We start from the raw sequence: 18,716 nt of genomic DNA on the forward strand, positions 1-18,716 counted from the left end.
TGGTCTGATGGAATACTTTGATCTTAAATGTCCTTCATTAGATCACAAAGACCGTTTGACGGCACTTTAGCACGGGTGTGTTCACAATTATCGGCTGCGTCCTCGAGGACAAACTTGAACTCCCGACCGGCCTTGGCTTCCATCACACTTTCTATTTATATGCTGTTTAAACAGGAGACGATCACAATGCAGGCGATTTCATGCCACGCAGCTTCCACCCATCTGTCAGATTTACACTCTGAGCACAAACCCATCTCCTCGGGGGTAGATTCCACCTATAGATATTCGGTTTCCCAGAAACAAGCTAAAACCACAAAGCACGACCAGCACTGATTCCTGAACGTAACCTCGTCGGCACACGCAGTCACATACCTTAGACGTTGCCGGCTCTTTCGCTCAGTCAGGCTCAAGCAAGTAGAACAAGTATTTTTTTCTTGCGCTACAGGAATGGCAGTTTTTGTGAAGGTGTGTGTGTGTGTGTGTGTGTGTGTGTGTGTGTGTGTGTGTGTGTGTGTGTGTGTGTGTGTGTGTGTGTGTGTGGGAGAGACTGGCAGGCTGACATAATTCAGCGGTGACACAAGCACATCTGCTCGTTCACTCCTACATCAGCTCTCAACCTCACCCTCTCTTCATAAACGAACAATCGATCACGCTGTAGGACCAGGACGTTTTTTCTTAGATACCGAAGCAGTTTAGTGAAGTTGAAAAACTGGCCCTGCTCGGAAGAAGCATCTTAGCAATGACACAACCTCACGTCTGTAGAGCCATCTTTTCCAGAGGCAAAGCACGCAGATGTCCTCAAAAATAAATAGGACAGAGGTCAAGGTCATTTGTGTACATTTAGACGCTTTTGCCGCTCATGTGGAAACAAAGGAGCTACCGATGCAAATCCAACGGACCGCTCTTGAGCTGTTAAAAATAAAGAGTTTTTTTTTATTTTTGTTCAATCTAAAGTATAAAAGGACGTGTTAGTGAGCTCATGTCAGGACTGGATAAGTTAAGTGAATAAGCCACGTGTACAAGGAAGGCAGGAAGAAAACAATCTCCCGCTGATATCAATATCCAGTCGCAAGACAGAATGAAAAGTATTTGCTGCCGTGTAGTTAAGCCCTATATTTCCTATAGTCAGTGCCAGAGGAGGGTTGAACTTTTAGTCAACATCATATGCATGACATAATACTGAATCGCACTTGAGCCACTAAGGAGATGGTTCCACATAAAAAAAAAAAAAAAAGCTTTCCTATCAAAACTTCTCTCCTACGCTGGATATAAACACATCAGAATTCATGCCTGCAAACAGAAAGATCATGTTTACGGATACAAATACATTTCTAGGTCCCAAAGCTAGAGCTATTAAAACAATCACATGCTGGAAAATGTATACATTTATGCAAAAACTATACAAAATCCCCAGTGACACAATCATTCATAAGCGTGGATTTAGTGCCTTACACAACGCAACTTGGCCGACAGTATGAAACGTAGCCTTGGCAGGTTTGGATCATAATGAGGATCTATGGACATTCATGGTGATCATTTCCTGTGCACTCTGCTCTTCAGCGCACCCCTTGTCCGGCTTTGGGTCATATTCATCAACTGACAGAACCAGAATTGAGCCATTTTCCAGTTTTATGGCAGAGACTACCAGAACTTTTTGTCTAAACACTTAATTATCCCTGCACCCCAAAACCAACTCGTGGTCTTTGAAAGAGAAACAGGCCCACAGCATCACTGCTCCTCCACCACACTTAACAACGGGGCAAGCGGAGACTAAAAAGCTCCAACGTTCGGACCAAAGCAAATGGTTCCACCTAAAGTCCTGGCAGAGATGAGTAATCTCTCAGTGCTTACTTTTGTTACGGTACAAAAAGCTTTTACCTCCAAACCCATGGTTGGAATGTAGATGGTGTTTAATGGCTGCTATGGAGACTTACTAACCCCAACATGCCACTGTCTATCATCTCGCTTGCTGTGAGTGTTAGCAGGCTAAACTTGGATCCCCGTCCAGCCTCATGGCCAGTCACAAAAGGAAATCTGTGTCCCGTCATCTTATTTATATCAGAAAACTATTACGGAAAGTTGTTTATTACTAACTATAGTTTGATCAACTTTAAAAAAAAAGTAGAATTTAGAATAAAATTTCTTAGTGATACTTGTTCAAAAAGGTTTGTCAGGGGCACCAAACACTGCGCCACAGGTGATTTTGTTAATAAACAGATTCAAATGGAAGATCATAGAGTCTACACTGAAAAAAACAGAACTAAAAATAAGTAACATTTTCTTGAAATTAGTACATTTGTCCCTGATTTGAGCAAGTAAATAAGATTATCTGCCAATGGAATGAGTATTTTTACCCCTAAAATAAGATAATTTGATATAATGCACTTGAAATAAGTTGATGGAGATGAGTTGTTCCTATTTTAAGTGCAAAAATCTTATTCCATTGGCAAATTATCTTATTTACCTGCTCAAATAAAGTACATATACACTCATTTCAAGAAGAAATTACTTATTTTTGTTCTGTTTTTGCAGTGTACATTTCCAGGGTGATTTTTTTTTGCTCCTACTTTAAAAGCAGAATTCTTTGTAAGGGTTTCTGCTCATATTTGTTCGCTATAAGTATGAACATTTTTCTGTAAGCAGATTAACAAAACATTTTGGCCACTGTGATTTTCTCTGGATCCTGTTTAACAAATCATGGAAGCTGCAATTGGTTAAAACCATTTTAGTTTTACCTCTTCGTGGTCCTCTTCTTCACCCTCATCTTCCTTCAACTCTACTTCTGCCTCCTCCTCCATCTTGTCTTCATCCTGTACCTCCTCCTCCTCTTCCTCCTCCTCCATCTTCATCTCAACAGATTCAGTCTGGTCTTCCTCTGGCATCGCCTCCTCCTCCTCCTCCACACCAATATCTACCAGCAGCCTCTCCACCGTCTCTTTCGCTGGGCTCTTCGGGGCTGGGGTGGGCACCAGTTGTTCGTCTGCTTGTTTCGGTACATTTCTTTGCAGAGATTGCTGAGGTTCGCTGTCGAAGGACACCAGCCAGTCGTGTGTTTTCACAGGTTCAGCTGTCCAGCGGCTCCTGGCGGGAGCAGCGTCCAGCCTGGGCTGGGGAGTCCGTCTTCTGGGTTTGACAGAAAAGTCATCATAGTCCACGTCGGTCAGAGGGTTTTGGACTGAGAAGTCGTCGTAAACGATGTCGATGAGGCTCTCCGTGTTTGGTGAGGGGGAGAACGGGGGGTCGGACTTCTGAGAGACATCTTCTGCATCGAAGTTGATGAGATTTTCCCCTTCTTCGTCGTTCTTCTCGTCTGCTTTCAGCCTTTTGCTCTGGTCCACAGCTCGTTGTCTTTCCAGGTCCTCCTGCATCTTTCTCTTCAGCTCATCTGCTGTTTCTTTCTCCATCTTTCTTTTCTCTTCCCTCTTCCTCTCCTCCTCTTTTTCTTGCTGCATCTTCCTCTCCAGATCCCTCCTTTTTCTCTCCTCCTCCTCCTCCTCCTCCTCCAGCCTTCTGAGCCTCTCCTTCTCCTCAGCCTCCTGTCTTAACTTTTGTCTTTCCAGTTCTGCTAGTCTGAGTCTCTCCTCTTCTTCTTGCCTTTGCCTCATGAGTTCCAAGTCCTTTCTTTTTTGCTCCTCGAGTTCCCTTCTTTTCATCTCTTCCTCCTCTTTCTGCCTCCTGAGCCTCTCCTGCTCCTCTTCCTCCTGTCTCAACCTTTCCTTTTCCAGATTTTCTTGCCTGAGTCTCTCCTCCTCTTCCTTTCTCTGCCTCATCAGCTCCAACTCCTTCCTTCGCTGCTCCTCAAGTTCCCGTCTTTTTATCTCCCTCTCCTCTTCCTCCTGTCTCAACCTTTCTTTTTCCAACTTTTCTTGTCTGAGTCGCTCCTCTTCTTCTTTTCTCTGCCTCATCAGCTCCAGCTCCTTCTCTCTCTGTTCCTTTTCCAGTCTCTCTTTCCGGATCAATTTTTCCTCTTCTTCTTTCTGCCTCTGTCTCTCTCGTTCCTCCCTCAGTCTTGCCTCCTCTTCCTCCAGCCGCAACCTTTCCCTCATTTTTTCCTCTTCGACCCGTTTCTGTCTCAGCAGCTCCGTTTGCCTTTCCTTTTCAATCTGTTCTTCCTTCAGTCTTTCCGCTTCTCTTTTCTCCTCCTCTAACTGTTTTCTCTCCAATTCCTTCTGTCTTGCCTTTTCCTCCTCCCGTTCTTCTTCCTCTTCTGTTCGTTTTTGCTCCTCTTCCAGTTTAAGTCGTCCCCGTCCGCTCTCCTCCTCTTTCTGCCTTTGTTCAAATTGCAGGTGTTTCAGTGATTCTTGTTCCTGTGTCTCTTTGTCCTTGTTCTGGAGAACGCCAACTCTTCTGTAGACGGGCATTGGAGCGACAGCCGCCTCCTCTTCCTCCTCCTCCTCCTTGTTCTCAACCCCAGCATCCTGTTTTTGTTTCTCATCTTCACTGGATTCAGGATCTGGGCCCAGCATGACTGGAGGTCCGCCGTCATCCGCCACCACGGTTCCAAAGCGAACAGAGCGTCTGGCTTTCTTCTTCTTCTTCTTCAGTGCACTGCCAGGCGTCACGTTTTGCTCATCAGCGGCGGCGACGTGGTTCCTCTGCAGCTGGACGTCATCTTCCTTTGGTTTGTCAGTCTCCGCAGGTGCCTCCGCTGCACTTTCTAAGGATTCATCTTCCATTCTCGCCTCCTCAGGTGGCTCAGCTGGGCTCTCCGTTGGGGTAGGTATTGTGGAATGTGCGTCCACGGGCTTGGTAGGTGTCTCTTCTGCAGCAGGAATTTCCATTCTTGGTGTTTCAGGTGATTTCTCCGCTACAGGCTCAGAGCTGCAGAAGAGACACAAATCACGGTCAATTAGTGTGGGAAAAAAAAGACTTTACAGTTGGTCTCGATTGCTTTCATACAGCAGTCAAGTCAAACCCCACATTTTCAATAGAGCTAACACACCGGTGTCAAAGGCTCTAACCGTGCCAAAACCTTTAAAATACGCATCAAAAGCAAAATAATGTCTTGCAACCATGTGTATGAGTTCTTTACATCAACCAGAATGGACAACAAAATTAAGCACTTGAATCAGTGAATCAGTGCACCATTGCTTGTCATTGCAGCCTATTACAGAGCTTTCATGCCTTCAGTGCCATTTCTATCTTAGTACAGAGGCCGTGCAAAGAACTGGATCAGAAATGCTTTGGTGGGAATTTTACTGTACCGTAATAGTTCCCAAAATTTCTTCTGAGACTTGAAGCCTTCCACCTCCACCTCCCTCTACCTCTTACCTAATCTCACTCTCATCTGCCTTAGACCTCCTCCATCCATGCTGGTAAAGGACAACCCAGACGTGGCATCTTTTACAGTGACTTTGGCGATATCGTACTGACCTAAGTAGCTTCTAATAGGAATAACTGGTTGTCATTGCTAAAAATAAAGTTTGGACCGTTTGAATGACATCTGTGTGACATGCTCTGCAAAGGGGTGGTGAAAGCGCGTCAATCCAATGAGAAAGGGGTTAACACATTCGCGACAGTTGTCTTATGCTCTGCTGAGATAGTGATGATGAAAACTGAGTGGATTCCGGTTCCTTTAAGCAGGTCAAAGCAATCAGGAAACGCCGTAACAATGAGGAACAAATAATCATGGCAGCTAATTACATGAGCTCATTATACTCATTTTCATTTTTTCCCCTCAACTGCTAAAACAGTAACCCCTTATTCTCTAAACCTAATTCCCAAATGTGTAGACACCTTTATTGAATTAATCCCCTTTTTTTTGGCAAAAGCAAAATGTTTTCACATCTTTTACCCTTTGTGCAAAATCATAAGGAGATGTTCAGACACAAAAGTCCCTGTTTGGACCCTGATGCACCTGATGAACCACACATAGGCCTGTCAAGGTTGAAGTTTTGCTGGATGAAAAATAGTCCCTGACATTGTTGCGATGAACGATAGTATTGTCGTTTGAAAACCATTTTTCAACTAATATAATTATAATGGCAAAATAATGCAAGTACCCCCCCCTCAAAGATCAATAAACCCAAAGTTGGAGATTAACTTCAGACCAAATCTGAGGACAGGTAAAGGAGGCGAGGGCAGAGAAAGAGTACGAAGGGTAGTGAAGGCCATTAAACAATCAACGCTTTCATTTCAACTGCTGCATGAATGATCCAATGCCACTCGCTAATTCTGGGCACAGTTAAGGGTTTTGAGGGGATTGTTTGTTTTTAACAACATTTTTAAGGTTACATTTACAATGACATATCATGAAATTACTTAAAAATCACTGCAATCTAATATACAGCTCCATTGAGAAGATAAGGTGTACTCATCATGGCCGTGGATGTAATATTAACCTTTCCCTTTTAATCGTGCATTTAAACTGCTCTTTTTTTCAGGTTGTTACAAAAAATCACAACAGATTTAAACGATTTTTGAAAATTACCATCAGGTATACAAGTTTGACTATCTAGACACCATTTGTACGCACAGGCTTAAAAATATAACCCTCTGATTTTTGAGTAAATGACCCCCAAGTGAGTTGCAAAGTGAGGAAATCACAACAACAGAAGACACCAACCTAGAAAGAAGGTCCTGCTCCAGAGACAATGTCTCTGATATTTTTTGGAGAGAAATTTTATGGTCAAACGAGACAAACATCGAGCTATAATGCCACACTGATGAGAATTGGATTTAAGTCGTTCAGTGAGCAATGACTTTTTCAATCTTAGATACACCATGCAATGATGCTAAACGGTACAGAAAGCAATTTGTTTCTGATAAGTCAACTGTTTAAAATATCAATATTTAACAGCGCATATGCAGAGAGTGAGTTGTTTACGTTCCATGCTCTACTGCCAGCTGGCTGTAAACCTCATTCCCCTTTGGCAACAATAATTCCACCTTGAACTGTTAAGCATGGCAGTGGCTGCCAGAGGAACTGGTCCAGGTAATTTGATGTCATACTGAACATAGAGCTGGACCACATAGAAAAAAAAGCACATCGATAAAATAGACCCTGGCCATTTTATGCTGTTGCTTAGAGACCTATTTTAGATACAGAACTGTCAACTTTTTACCAAAACTCCAAGTATTTAAAAAATGAAAAAGAACTCGTGCTCTCTGAACTCTTTGAAGGGGGCGGAGTGTTCCTGGGTCTGTGATTGGTTGGGAGGATGTCATGAATTATAATATTAACCAACACGATAGGCTAGAATGCAATGACCCATTCTTTCTATCATCGATATACGTCTATATATATATATATATATATATATATATATATATATATATATATATATATATATATATATATATATATATATATATATATATATACTCCAGTTTCATCTTAGTAAACCAAGGACAGAAACCTGGGCGCATTGAGGATGAAGCAAGCCACACTACGCAGTGAGCACACCCTTTCCAGTGTCCTGACAAATCACATCTAAAGAAGGACTTATTAAACTTTTCAGTCAAAACAGTTCCAGACTTGCAGTATCCTCCAAATGTTCACAGCAACAAAATGCCAAAACAGAGAGAGCTGCCATAGTTACCTCCAGGCAGCACTGTTAATTCCCCAAGAAAACCAGCGACTAACAACAGTATACTGTTTTCTCCTGCTGTCATGTTTGCATACAATCTAACTTGACAAAAATGAGAGATTAACATAAAAATATTCTCTGATTTGTTCAACCTGTTCAGGACAGTTCAGTCTGGTCTGGTGTTTTAAATGATGATCACGAGTCCAACATGTCTCGTCAAAAAGGGGTTGTACTGACAAGAGCTGATTGCTGTCCATGTGTCAACACTTTGAAATAAACTTCATGTTTGATTGCACCAGAGGGAGAAATTTCCTCTCCTTCAATTCATGTCTGGTCATGCACCCAAACCCAAAGTGCAGAGAGAGTAGAAGGCCTCACTCACCTCTTGGAGCGAACTCTGGCTGCAGGCTGAGTATTCTTCTCAACCTTCTGATCCTCTGGGCTCGTTTCTGCCGCCCAGTTTTTGATCTGCTCCTTCACAACTTTGAGCCCGTTGGTCAGTTCCGGCTCCTCTCTCTTGGTCGTGACCTCCGGCTTTGACACCGAGTCAAACAGGAGGCTGATTCTCTTTTTAATGCTGTTCCCGCCGGTGAAGTCCTCCTTCGCTGCATCGGTGTCGCCCTCTCTGACCGGAGGTTCTGGTGTTGCCTGGCTTTGCTGTGTGTCAGACGATTGCGGCCTGTCCGAATTATGTTTGGCGACGGGTTTGGAAGCGGCTTTCGGAGGCTGAACGGGCAAAGGAACCCCGCCTGCCTCGAACTTTGAGGTAAGCGCTTTCGGGAGACGCTTTCTCATGCTGCCCCTCAGGCATACCGGATCGTTTGTCGAGGAGCCGTCGCTGCTCGGCTCCTCGACCTTCTGGCTAACAGAAACCGGAGCGTCGCTTTGCTTCTCCTCTCCATCACTCAACGCCGAGCTAGCAGCAGCGTCTGTGGGAGTTTGGTGGCTTGTTTGGATGACGCTGTTTTTCTGGACTGATTCCGACTTGGGTTCCTCTTTAGGCGGAGCTGTTTCGGGGGCTGCATCCGGAGCACGCGTCTCCGAACCAAGACTATTCTCTTCCTGTGGAGGTGCTTTGCTTGCTTGGGTTGCTTTCGGTTGAGATTTAGGCGGCACGCTTGCAGGTCGGGGTTTGGGAGCTGAGGCCGAAGTGGGTTGAGGCAGTTTCTTAGCAGGGGTGGTCGCAGCGGTGGTCGGGCGACTTTTTGCCACCGATTCTTCGGTCTGGCGTATTTGTGACGTAGGTGTAGGTTGGGATTTGGGAAGAGTCTTTGGAGCACTGATGGAGCGAATTCTGCTGTTTTTTTGCAGAGAGAAAGGTTTGGGAGCGAGACTGGGTTTGGGGGGCAGAGTGGGCTTTGTGCTGGGCAGGCCTCCGCCCTGAGAGACCTCAGTGGTGCTTTCCATCGCTTAGTCCCTGACAAAGAAAAGAGAGAAAAGGATTAATTCATAGCAATGCAGGCTGCCTTGAAAAAGTATTCATACCTCTTGGACTTTTCTACATGTTGCCATATTACAGCCACCAACCTCAGTGTGTTTTATTGGGACTTTATGTGATAGAACAACACAAAGTAGTGCGGAAAAGTGAAGTGAGATGAAAATTCTGCATGGTTTTCAAAATGTTTTACAATGAAAAGAAAAATCTGATTTTTCATTTTTCTGTGTTTAGCTCCAAACATTTTCACAACAACGCTGTCAGCTTCCCTGTCCCTGCAGCAGAAAAGCCTCCCTACAGCACGACGGAGCCAACGCCATGTTTAACCAGAGGAATAGCGTTTAAAGGGTGATGAGCAGCGTTAGTTTGTTGCTAGAAATAGCTCTTTGTGTGTGGGAAAGATGAAGATTTAAATTTCCATTTCATCTGACCAGACCATTTTCTTCCACATATTTGCTGTGTCCCTAAACTAAAAACTGCCAGAGGGACTTTTTTTTACCATCAGTTTTGTTTCTACGACTCTTCCAAAAAAAAAAAAAAAAGCCAGATTTATAGCATGCAAAACGAATAGCTGTTTTGTTTACGTTTTCATCCATCTGAGCTGTGGCTCTCTGCAGCTCCTCCAAAGTCATTTGGTTGCTTCTTCAATGAATGCTTTCCTTAGCCAGACTGTCAGTTTAGATGGAAAACAATGTCTCTACATCTTTCTGCTGTGTAGGATGTTCAAATCCACTCATCCACACAGAAACACACAGGACACACTAACATCTGAGGCCAGTTTGGGGAAATCAATTAACCTAACAGTCATGTTTTTTGGACTGTGAGTACCTGGAGATAACCCACGCATTCATTGGGAGGGCATGCAAACTCCACGCAGAAAAATCCCACGCTGGGATTTGAACCCAAGTCAAGGCAAGTTTAAATGTACGGCACATTTCAGTGACAAGACGATTGAAAGTACTGTACATGAACCGAACGCGAGAAAAGAAAACATTACAGAGGAAATCACATTGCAGTGGCATAGTAGCAGCAGGTCAAGATATAAGAAAAGTTGGACTCCAAACAACTTCAACTAGGTTTTTAAGCTTGATCTCAGGATTCCAGCAGTTTTACAGTCTAGATAACTGGAGCATCAGAACTAAAAGCTGCATCTCCGTGTTTGCTTCTGGTTCTGCTGGGTATGCAGAGCAGAACCCAGGCCCTTGCTGCTGGTATGAGCCACTGTATTACACTGAAAATCTTTATTACGCTCAGTAGAAACAAAACGAGCTGGTTTTGCTGCAACAGGATGAGGGCTGGTTTGTCTGGATTTTTTTAAAAGCACATTTCTACCGAAAGGATAAAGTGAAACACATCAATCACTGTGAACAAACATTAACTGTGTCACCTTCCGCTCTGGTCTCATTTTCATTTGAGATACTCCTTAAGTTCAAATGAGCTGCTTAGCTGTTCGCAAAGACAACAAAAGCTCATTGCTGGAAACCCTACCTTCAAAATAAAATGATCTTCATAATAAGCGTCTGTATTATAGATAACATGTGAGCCATCACTGATTGAGGATCACCATAAGGGTAACAAGCAGTTTTCCACGGCTTTTAGTCAATGATAAGACCGATTAATTCACTTAGATACAGAATTGTGTTTTATGCAACTTTTGAGAAAGCTGTAATATTTTTGATCATAACATGTAATTTACTCTGTGTTGTGTTTCTTTACTAACCACATAATCACACTTTACACCTCGTAGATAAACAGATATTATCAGATCTTTATTTACTCTAAACCTGAGGCTGAGTACCACTCTACATTACAACCGAAACGTCACGTCTTGATAGAGAGTCACTGAAAAGTCTAATTGGTGACATTAACAGACATATACAACTATTGAAGCTGAACGGGTCCAAAGAAAGAAGGGTTTTACCGTTTTTATGCAGCACGCTTTGGGAAGCGAACAGAAACAGACAAGGCAGCTATCGGGTGAACCGGCCCTTCATGCATTGAGCAGTTCATGTGAAAAGACTCGGCACTATTCAGCACCCTTTAGCTGATAAAAAATACCAGGAACCGGCAAACATTGTTAATGTCGTTAATGATTTTCTGTCATTTTTTTTATATCTTGATAAAAAGATATATTTATGTTTTGACTGTACAAAACACAAAATTGATGAATGCTATTTTGTTCTTCGTTGGAAAAATCCTTATATTTGAAAATATGAATAAAAGTAGTTCTCATGTCTTTATTAGCGCTATTTTAGTATTTAATACATTTTATGGGTACGATTCTAGAGCAACTTTTGTATTACTATACTATAGCCACAAAAGAAGTTAGTGATGTATTTTAAAGCTTGCTTCAATCGTTGCAATATTGTGAGTAAATAATCACCCATCTCTTCCAAATAGATGTATAGTTTAGGCAATGACGTGATGCTAGTGTCTCATGATGCTGTTTTCCTGACATTTAAAACCGCTGTTGTACCATTTTGTTTATATGAAACCAGCTGCAGCAGCTTTGGACTCTTATTTCATCAGTTAGAATCCAATCCAATCCTCATGGGTTATCTGGTTTGTTTTCGGAGTTTCAGCTCTGAACGTCACAGAAAGAGGAAAAGAAAGGGAAAAAAAAGAAGAAAGAACAAGGATTTGTTTCCAAGAAAAGAAATTGACCGCTGTGCTAAGTCGAGGTGCTTCAGCATGAGCCAAAGAGACGACAGTAGAGAACTATCTGTGCAGATACAGCAGTTCTGATAAGAGTACACACTCCTCTTCAAATGCAGTTGGCGTAGCGTGATATATATATATATATATATATATATATATATATATATATATATATATATATATATATATATATATATATATATATATATATAAATATATATACAGCCTTTGGTAAATCTTTTCCAAGCCAATTTTCCTTTTTCTTGTGAAATCTATCACGTACAATTCAAGTGAAGAATCATCTCATTAGTTAGATTGCTTGTATAAATGTGCACACCCTAAAACCAACACTTTGTTCAACCACGTTTTGATTCAGTTTCAGCACCGAGTCGTATTAAGTTCGCACTGCCACTAACTTTTAGTTGATCTGATAAATCTGAAATCAATGTCAGCTGCTCTAGTTGGATTTTTTGTGTGTGTGTGTGTCGGTTTGACAATTCTTCATTTGTCCCTTTTAACTAAATAGGTTGGGGAGAGGTTACAAACGATGAGACATTTTTTATACCACCTTCAGCCTCACCGGGTCACAAGGGGTTTGGTGCCTATCTCCAGAGGTCATTGGGCGAGAGGCGGGGTGCACCCTGGACATGTTGCCAGTCAAATAGAGAGATGCACAGGACAAATAACCATGCGCGCACACACTTAGACCCAAGAGCAACGTAGAGTGACCAGTTGACCGATCAGTCATGTTTTTGGGTTTTTGGGATCTCTCTCCTGAGTTCCCGCATGCACAGGGAAGAACATTCAAACTCAATACAGAAAGGCATCAGGATTTAAACCTAAGACCTTTTAAATTGTTGTTTCATCTCAACCACAAGTTTGTATTGAAAAAGTAGCTTCTCGTCAACATGTGCTGTTTTGGCATTGAAACAACTTAGCTGCTGTTTGTTGTTAATGCAGTTAAAGCACAACATCGTGCCCATAGTGGAATATCAGGAAATCTGGTGGTGGCAGAGTCCTGCGCCGGGGTTACATTTCCTCTGATGGAACTTACTGAAGATTTTGGATGAAGATATAAAAAGTCCTAAATACCAGTCAGTTTTCACCCAAAAACACTCAGAAGTCTGCAGCAGAGCTGAAGATGAACAGGGGCTTCATGCATCGCTGCGAGCTACAACCGAAAAGTTGTAACTTTTCCCAATCAGAATGAATGCCTGACAGAAAAACAAAAGTTGTGGAATGACCCCGCCATACCTCTGAACTACATTCAACAAGAGAATCAGTGGGGTTCACCTTAAGAGAGCAAGGGATGTCAACACAACCTGACAGATTTGGAGAACTTTCACAAGGAAAAATGGGCTAATGTAGTCAAATAAAGATGTGGCATGCTGATCAGCCCCTACCAAAGAAGAAAGAAGGGAGAAATTGAATCAAAAGGTTCTTCAACGATGTGGTCGTTTAACGGTGTGCTCACAGTAATTGGGTTATTACACTTCTTTTTTTTTAATAAAATGCTTTTTTTCCTTCTAAAAGTCTATTTGAGTTATACAGAATAAAAGTGACATTATATTTAGAAAAAAACAGGAGATGAGGAGAAAAACCTGGAGTTTTAACAGGGGTATATATACCTTTTAAAAGCCATCGTTCAACCCTGATCTCGTGAACCTATGTTGTCATGTTTATTATGTATACACTTCTGTCTCATCACACTTTCAACCACAAAGTAGTGATTCATTGTTTTTTTCTAAACTCATCTCATAGTATGATTCTGACACTGCTTTATTCTTGTGTACATCTTCTCAAAATTTTGTCGGCCCGTCTCTTCCAAACAGATCCCAGGGAAAGTTAAACCACAAGAGAAAGAGGAATCTGTCTGTAAACAACGTGATTCTAACATTGTAAGCAACAGTGCACTTGTTTAAGCTTGCAGTGATTTTGTTTCATTAGGTAAGGCAGCACAATATCATGCAATCATGCAATAGAAATTTGTTAATTAAGTGAGGCTAGCACCACTTTTCATGAGCTTTAGCATGGCAAGCTGTAAAATATGTATCGGCTATGGGCATCTATGGCAATAAAAGTCTCTCCGACTGTCCAAAGATATTAACGAGGTACAGAGCATGTATGCACTGCACTTAAAATATAGAAGCCAACTAAATATTGCATGCAGACAATCTACCATTGCACATGATGGTATTGCTTTGACCACTGAGATTCAATATATGGCACAGTTCCAGCAACATCGTTTTATTAAATCTTAGTTGATATTTCTTACTATAACCCACAAAAAGTTTTGCCTGGATTTTGATCCACGTGTTGTCCACATATCTTAACCAGTGGCTTGGTGGGGTTCCTCTGAAAGAGTCTAAAGCTCTCTTTTCCTCCATTTCTTCCATGTAAAGATGGGACACAATCCCCAGGACAAGACGCGGCCGTCCACGTGCACCTCAAGGACAAAGGACACTCCTTTTGAGGACAAAAATTTTCACATTTTGAGCAGATGGATTGAGAGAGGGGTGAAGGAAGCCATTTATGTAAAGCGAGAAAAAACAACCTCAAACAGGAGGAGGGCTCAGGTTTCAACTTTAAAAAAACTTGCAACACAGCTATAGGTTTGATTCCTGCTAAGATTTACCCCAATTCACACCTCCATGCATGTGACCTCAACATTTCTCCTGTGAGCCAGACAAACAATGAGCCTAACGACTCTCCATTGTGAGGGCCGATCAGTTCCAGGTGAATCTACATGTGAATCTAAGCTCTAAAAAGGCCTGCCAGCAGGTCTATAAAGCTGGCCACTCCACACTACTCCAGACATTTCCTGGATGGGAAGCGAAACGTCTTCAGCTGTACAACACAAGTCCAGTTGTTTAATTTTCTAACCCTTTTTTTTTTGGCTTGATCATGACCTGAATGATTGATAATCTTCACCAACATATTTCTTACTATAATTTTGTGTAAACAGGTTTTAAGTGAACATCACAAAAGCGCAGCTTAAAACTCGATGGGAGGGTTTAACAACACATCATCAGATAAAATAAACCTCACTGACTGATACGGGAAGCCCTGGTTTCTGGATAACTGGTGAGATCGGTTGAGTTTTGCACATTAAGCAGAGACTCAAAGTCGTTGCACAAGAGCCACTGTCAAAAACTGGAGTAGGCAGTCCGGATGAGTCATCACCTGAATATCACTGTACGAAATACCATCTAGTTCTCCCACAGGGCCGAAAGCACTGAATTGATTATCGGGTCGCCTTGTGATTGGCACTGGAGCGCTTTCGAATGTGATCAGATCTGAACACACCGTGTGAAAATCTATTACAATACATATTAACACCGCGGTGCATCATATTCAGCATCTGGTCGGGCCTGTGTGGGTCTTTTTGCACAAACAGGTTAAGTCCATGTTGAGTCCACATTGACACTTTGCAACATCTGCAAAAAAAAAGAAGAAAAAAAAAGAAATGCTCTGGGTCGCACCTGGCTGTTTTGATCCCAAACAACGGAGTACATGTGCACTGAGGGAGTTCCTGCTGGTCATATTATGCGTTATGTCGCTTGAACACAAAACACCACTTTGGGGCGTGCATGGATATTGTGTAATGGGATCAGCCTGGGATAAAGCTGTGCACACCACACAGCCGGGGTAAATAGGAGTAATGTGCCCTGTTTGTTTCTCCCACCTCATTAGTCTCCCTTGCACTTGAATTCCCAGGCCACAAACACTGTCCGGCAGATAAAACTGCTGCGGAGTTGATTTAATGGATTTCTCAGTGGACAAGCCCTCTGCAGCTGCCTGCGTTGCTTCATCTTTGTTTGTCTTTGGTGCCTGTCACCCTGCCAAGGTTGTGTTGCTCTGGCTGCTTTAGGTTGTCTTGTTTACGTTGGTCTGGGCTCACTTCTTTGTGAGAGCCCCGTGTGTTTAGGGGTTTGGTCTCGCCCAAACATCGCGATATAAAGTTGGACTTTGCATTAAATTACAGATCGATGATGTCCTACAGGCTACAGTTGTTTTTGTTTTTAATATATAAGTTATGTTAAAGAATTGACCTAATCAGAACTATGAACTAGAGGTTGTTGAACCAGCGGGGTCCTCCAAAACGTGGGGGAAAAAATCAATGTATCATTAACCCAAGCGTGTCAGGTGAGTGAAACCCCAACAACGCATTTATTACAACCGGGTTTAACCCAAATACCAGCAAAACGCGCACCCTCTTTACCTGGCGTCTCCACGCAGTCATACAGGTGAGCGCAGCGCAGGAAGGCAGGACGCGGGAAGAAGTGAAGGCACCAAACTGTTCCTCTGCTTTTTCCGTGAGAGCTTGCTCGCTCACTGAGCTGTTGTCCGACAAGTGTTTGTTGTTCGTCTTCTTTCAAGTCATTCACAGCGAGTAGACGACCAGACCGCTGCTGCGCCTCCACCCAGCAGCGAGCGGACTCTCCCTCCCTCCGCCCCACGAGCGTCTCTGACGTCAAGGTGCGCAGGGAAAGCGCGAGGAAACAGGAAGAGGTGTGTCCTGGCTTTAAAATAAAGGTGCGGAAACCTCCTGACCATAACACCCGTCGCGCCATCTTCTAAGGGAGATGTCATTTGATTTTAGATGGCCAAGGGGAAAGGCTAAGGCAGGAGTGGCTCTTTACACCTTCAGCTTTGGCTCTTAAAAACTTAGACCAAAAATGCCAGGGGAAAAAAATTGGTCAATGTTTCTAAATGTAAAGGTAATTTAAAATTGCTACTTCTGCAATATATGCATAACATTTCCAGAAAGAAAGAAACAAATAGTCTATAGAATATTTTACTATAGATAAATGAAGTAGCCTATCATTTTGTCAATAGGTTGCTTTTTCATCATTTTGATGCCATTTGCTATAAAAATCAAATGTCCAATTGAAGAAAATGCATTAAACCTAAACCTAAAAATACTGTTGGTTAAATAATAACTGTTGATCTTTGATAAAAAAAAGAAAAGAAAAGTAAACTAATTTCCTGTAGAATAATATAAAAACAAGCTCTTGTTTCAAAGAGATGTGCAACTTTTGCGGCTCTAAACAAAATTAGTTTAGCTGGACCGAGGGCAAAAATGGCTCTGCGGGTTGTAAAGGTTGCTGATCCCTGGGCGACGGGAACGCGTGGCCATATCAGCCCTAACTTGTGCGAACTATTAAGGACAATGAATGAGCACACTTCCCATGAGAAATGCAGGCATTTTCCTCTGGCTGCATATTTTTAATGGCACAGTCCCCACTGTTATAATGAATTGTTCTTTGACTTTATGTTTGATAGGACCACTATTGTTATATATTTTTAGAAAGACAGCAAAGGTCAACTATTTCTGAAATGAATACACCTTACTGTGCCACCAGGCGTGTGTAGTTTATTGCATCTGACAAGCGTGCAGACACAAAATAAAATGAGGTAAAACAAAATAAAGCTAATTAAGTTGCCAGAATGAAAATAGCAATACAGTCTAGGTTAGTTTCACGCGTGTAATACACTAGTAAAGCTTTGTGTGCTACATATGTAAAGTTTTACATACTTTACATACTTCTGCGTAAATATATTTTCAGTCAGATTAATTCTATGCTCCAAGTATATTACAAGAGTATGTTTGGTAAATTCTGCTATTTTGGAACAACTGTATACCAAATAGTATTTTTGTTAGCATTTTGGTTAAGATCAAAATACTTTATTTATTTGTCAACAGGCTATATTTCTTGTAGTTTTGTTCCTTCTTTAAAAAGCATAAAAATGTGTGCTTCAGGATTGTTAACTGGTTTTCACAGCACGTACTGGCAAATCAGTTCACAGGATTGAGTTTCCAATTACACTCCGGGGTGTGTTTTAACTGTTTCCTGGGTTAATCTAGCCCAACACCAGTGTCTGATCTCACAAATGCTCTCTAAAAGGAAAAGTCAAACATTTGTATACAACCGCCACTAATCCGTATAACAGTTAGGCTATAATTGGAAATGGTGGGTAATAAAAACCATCCTAAAAGTCATGTTAAAAGAGTGGAATGTCATTGTTTAATCATTCGTGCATGAAGGCAAATTTCTCTAAAGTTTAGGGAATATATTGTATTAGAATAAGAAAATGAGTCCTAGATTAAAAAAAAATAACACAATTGTATTTCTGTGTTCAAAGTATTTACTTAAATACATTTGTGTTCAGTGTAAACAAACCATCTCTGGCATTCAAGACCAGAACAAACTGCCATAACACAGTATAAGAGGAATGTTTGGTCTTTTTTTCACCGCCTGTACCATTTGGTCTATTGTTATGAACAGATTGCTCACCAAAGTCTGAATAGAAAAGGAAAAAAAATGCTCTGTCTCTTATTTTGAAAAGTCTAAACAAAGGTTGTATGTATGAATATTCAGCTTCCCTGTTGTTTGGGTTTCAAGGGACTGGATAAACGAGTTCTGAAAGAAAGGAAAAGACAATTTACTCACCAGAAGTGAAAAGGAATAGGATCTGTGTTGCGCTTTTGTGGATGTTGCTCTGGCTACCTGGGGCTTTGGAACAGCAGGAACTGCTCGTCAGCCCTCACGCACAGTAAACAGGAATTTGCATAACACCTGAGCCTTTACAACGTTAATTTGCGTTGCTTACGTGGGCCTGGGAGCAGCAAACAACAGACTGAGCTATCAGCAAATCTTAAAACCAAAGAGACTTCTTAAGTAATACAAAGTGCGAGGAAATGTTTGTTTGATCAGAGGCATGGTTGCGTCTTGTAACCAAACCACATGTCAGGTAATATGGCAGATCCATCTATTGATCATCACTTAAACAGAAATAAATAAAGTAAAAAAATGTACATATTCACTTTCCATATTGTAATTCATTATTAATTAACAATATTTCAAAAAGAAGAGTTGAGTTGGACTTTTTTTTTTCTTTATAAGACCGAAAGCAAAATTTTGTTACTTTTGTATTGTTAACGTGAAAACACTTTTTAAAGTTTGGGATCTATAAGGACTTGTACACCCCTCTCCTTAAACTTAGACTTAGACAAACTTTATTGTGATTTTGTATGCACAGAAATGTCGTTGCATACAGCTTACGACAATGTAATGAGATTGCAATTGAAA

At 41.7% G+C, this 18,716-nt stretch overlaps 1 protein-coding gene across 1 annotated transcript in view; it reads right to left on the reverse strand.

The window, feature by feature from the left end:
* tnks1bp1 (tankyrase 1 binding protein 1) overlaps window positions 1-16,098 on the reverse strand; it is a 32,086-nt gene extending 15,988 nt beyond the window's left edge. The window contains exons 1-3 of the mRNA XM_012870705.3: window positions 15,845-16,098; window positions 7,912-8,946; window positions 2,736-4,821 (exon numbers count right to left, since the gene is read on the reverse strand). Coding sequence (XP_012726159.2) covers window positions 2,736-4,821; window positions 7,912-8,936 — 3,111 coding nt within the window. The 5' untranslated portion in view covers window positions 8,937-8,946; window positions 15,845-16,098. The remainder of the gene's footprint in view (window positions 1-2,735; window positions 4,822-7,911; window positions 8,947-15,844) is intronic.
* Between the last annotated feature and the right edge of the window lie 2,618 nt (window positions 16,099-18,716).

Source organism: Fundulus heteroclitus, chromosome 20 (genome assembly GCF_011125445.2).
Source record: "Fundulus heteroclitus isolate FHET01 chromosome 20, MU-UCD_Fhet_4.1, whole genome shotgun sequence".
Lineage (NCBI taxonomy): Eukaryota > Metazoa > Chordata > Actinopteri > Cyprinodontiformes > Fundulidae > Fundulus > Fundulus heteroclitus.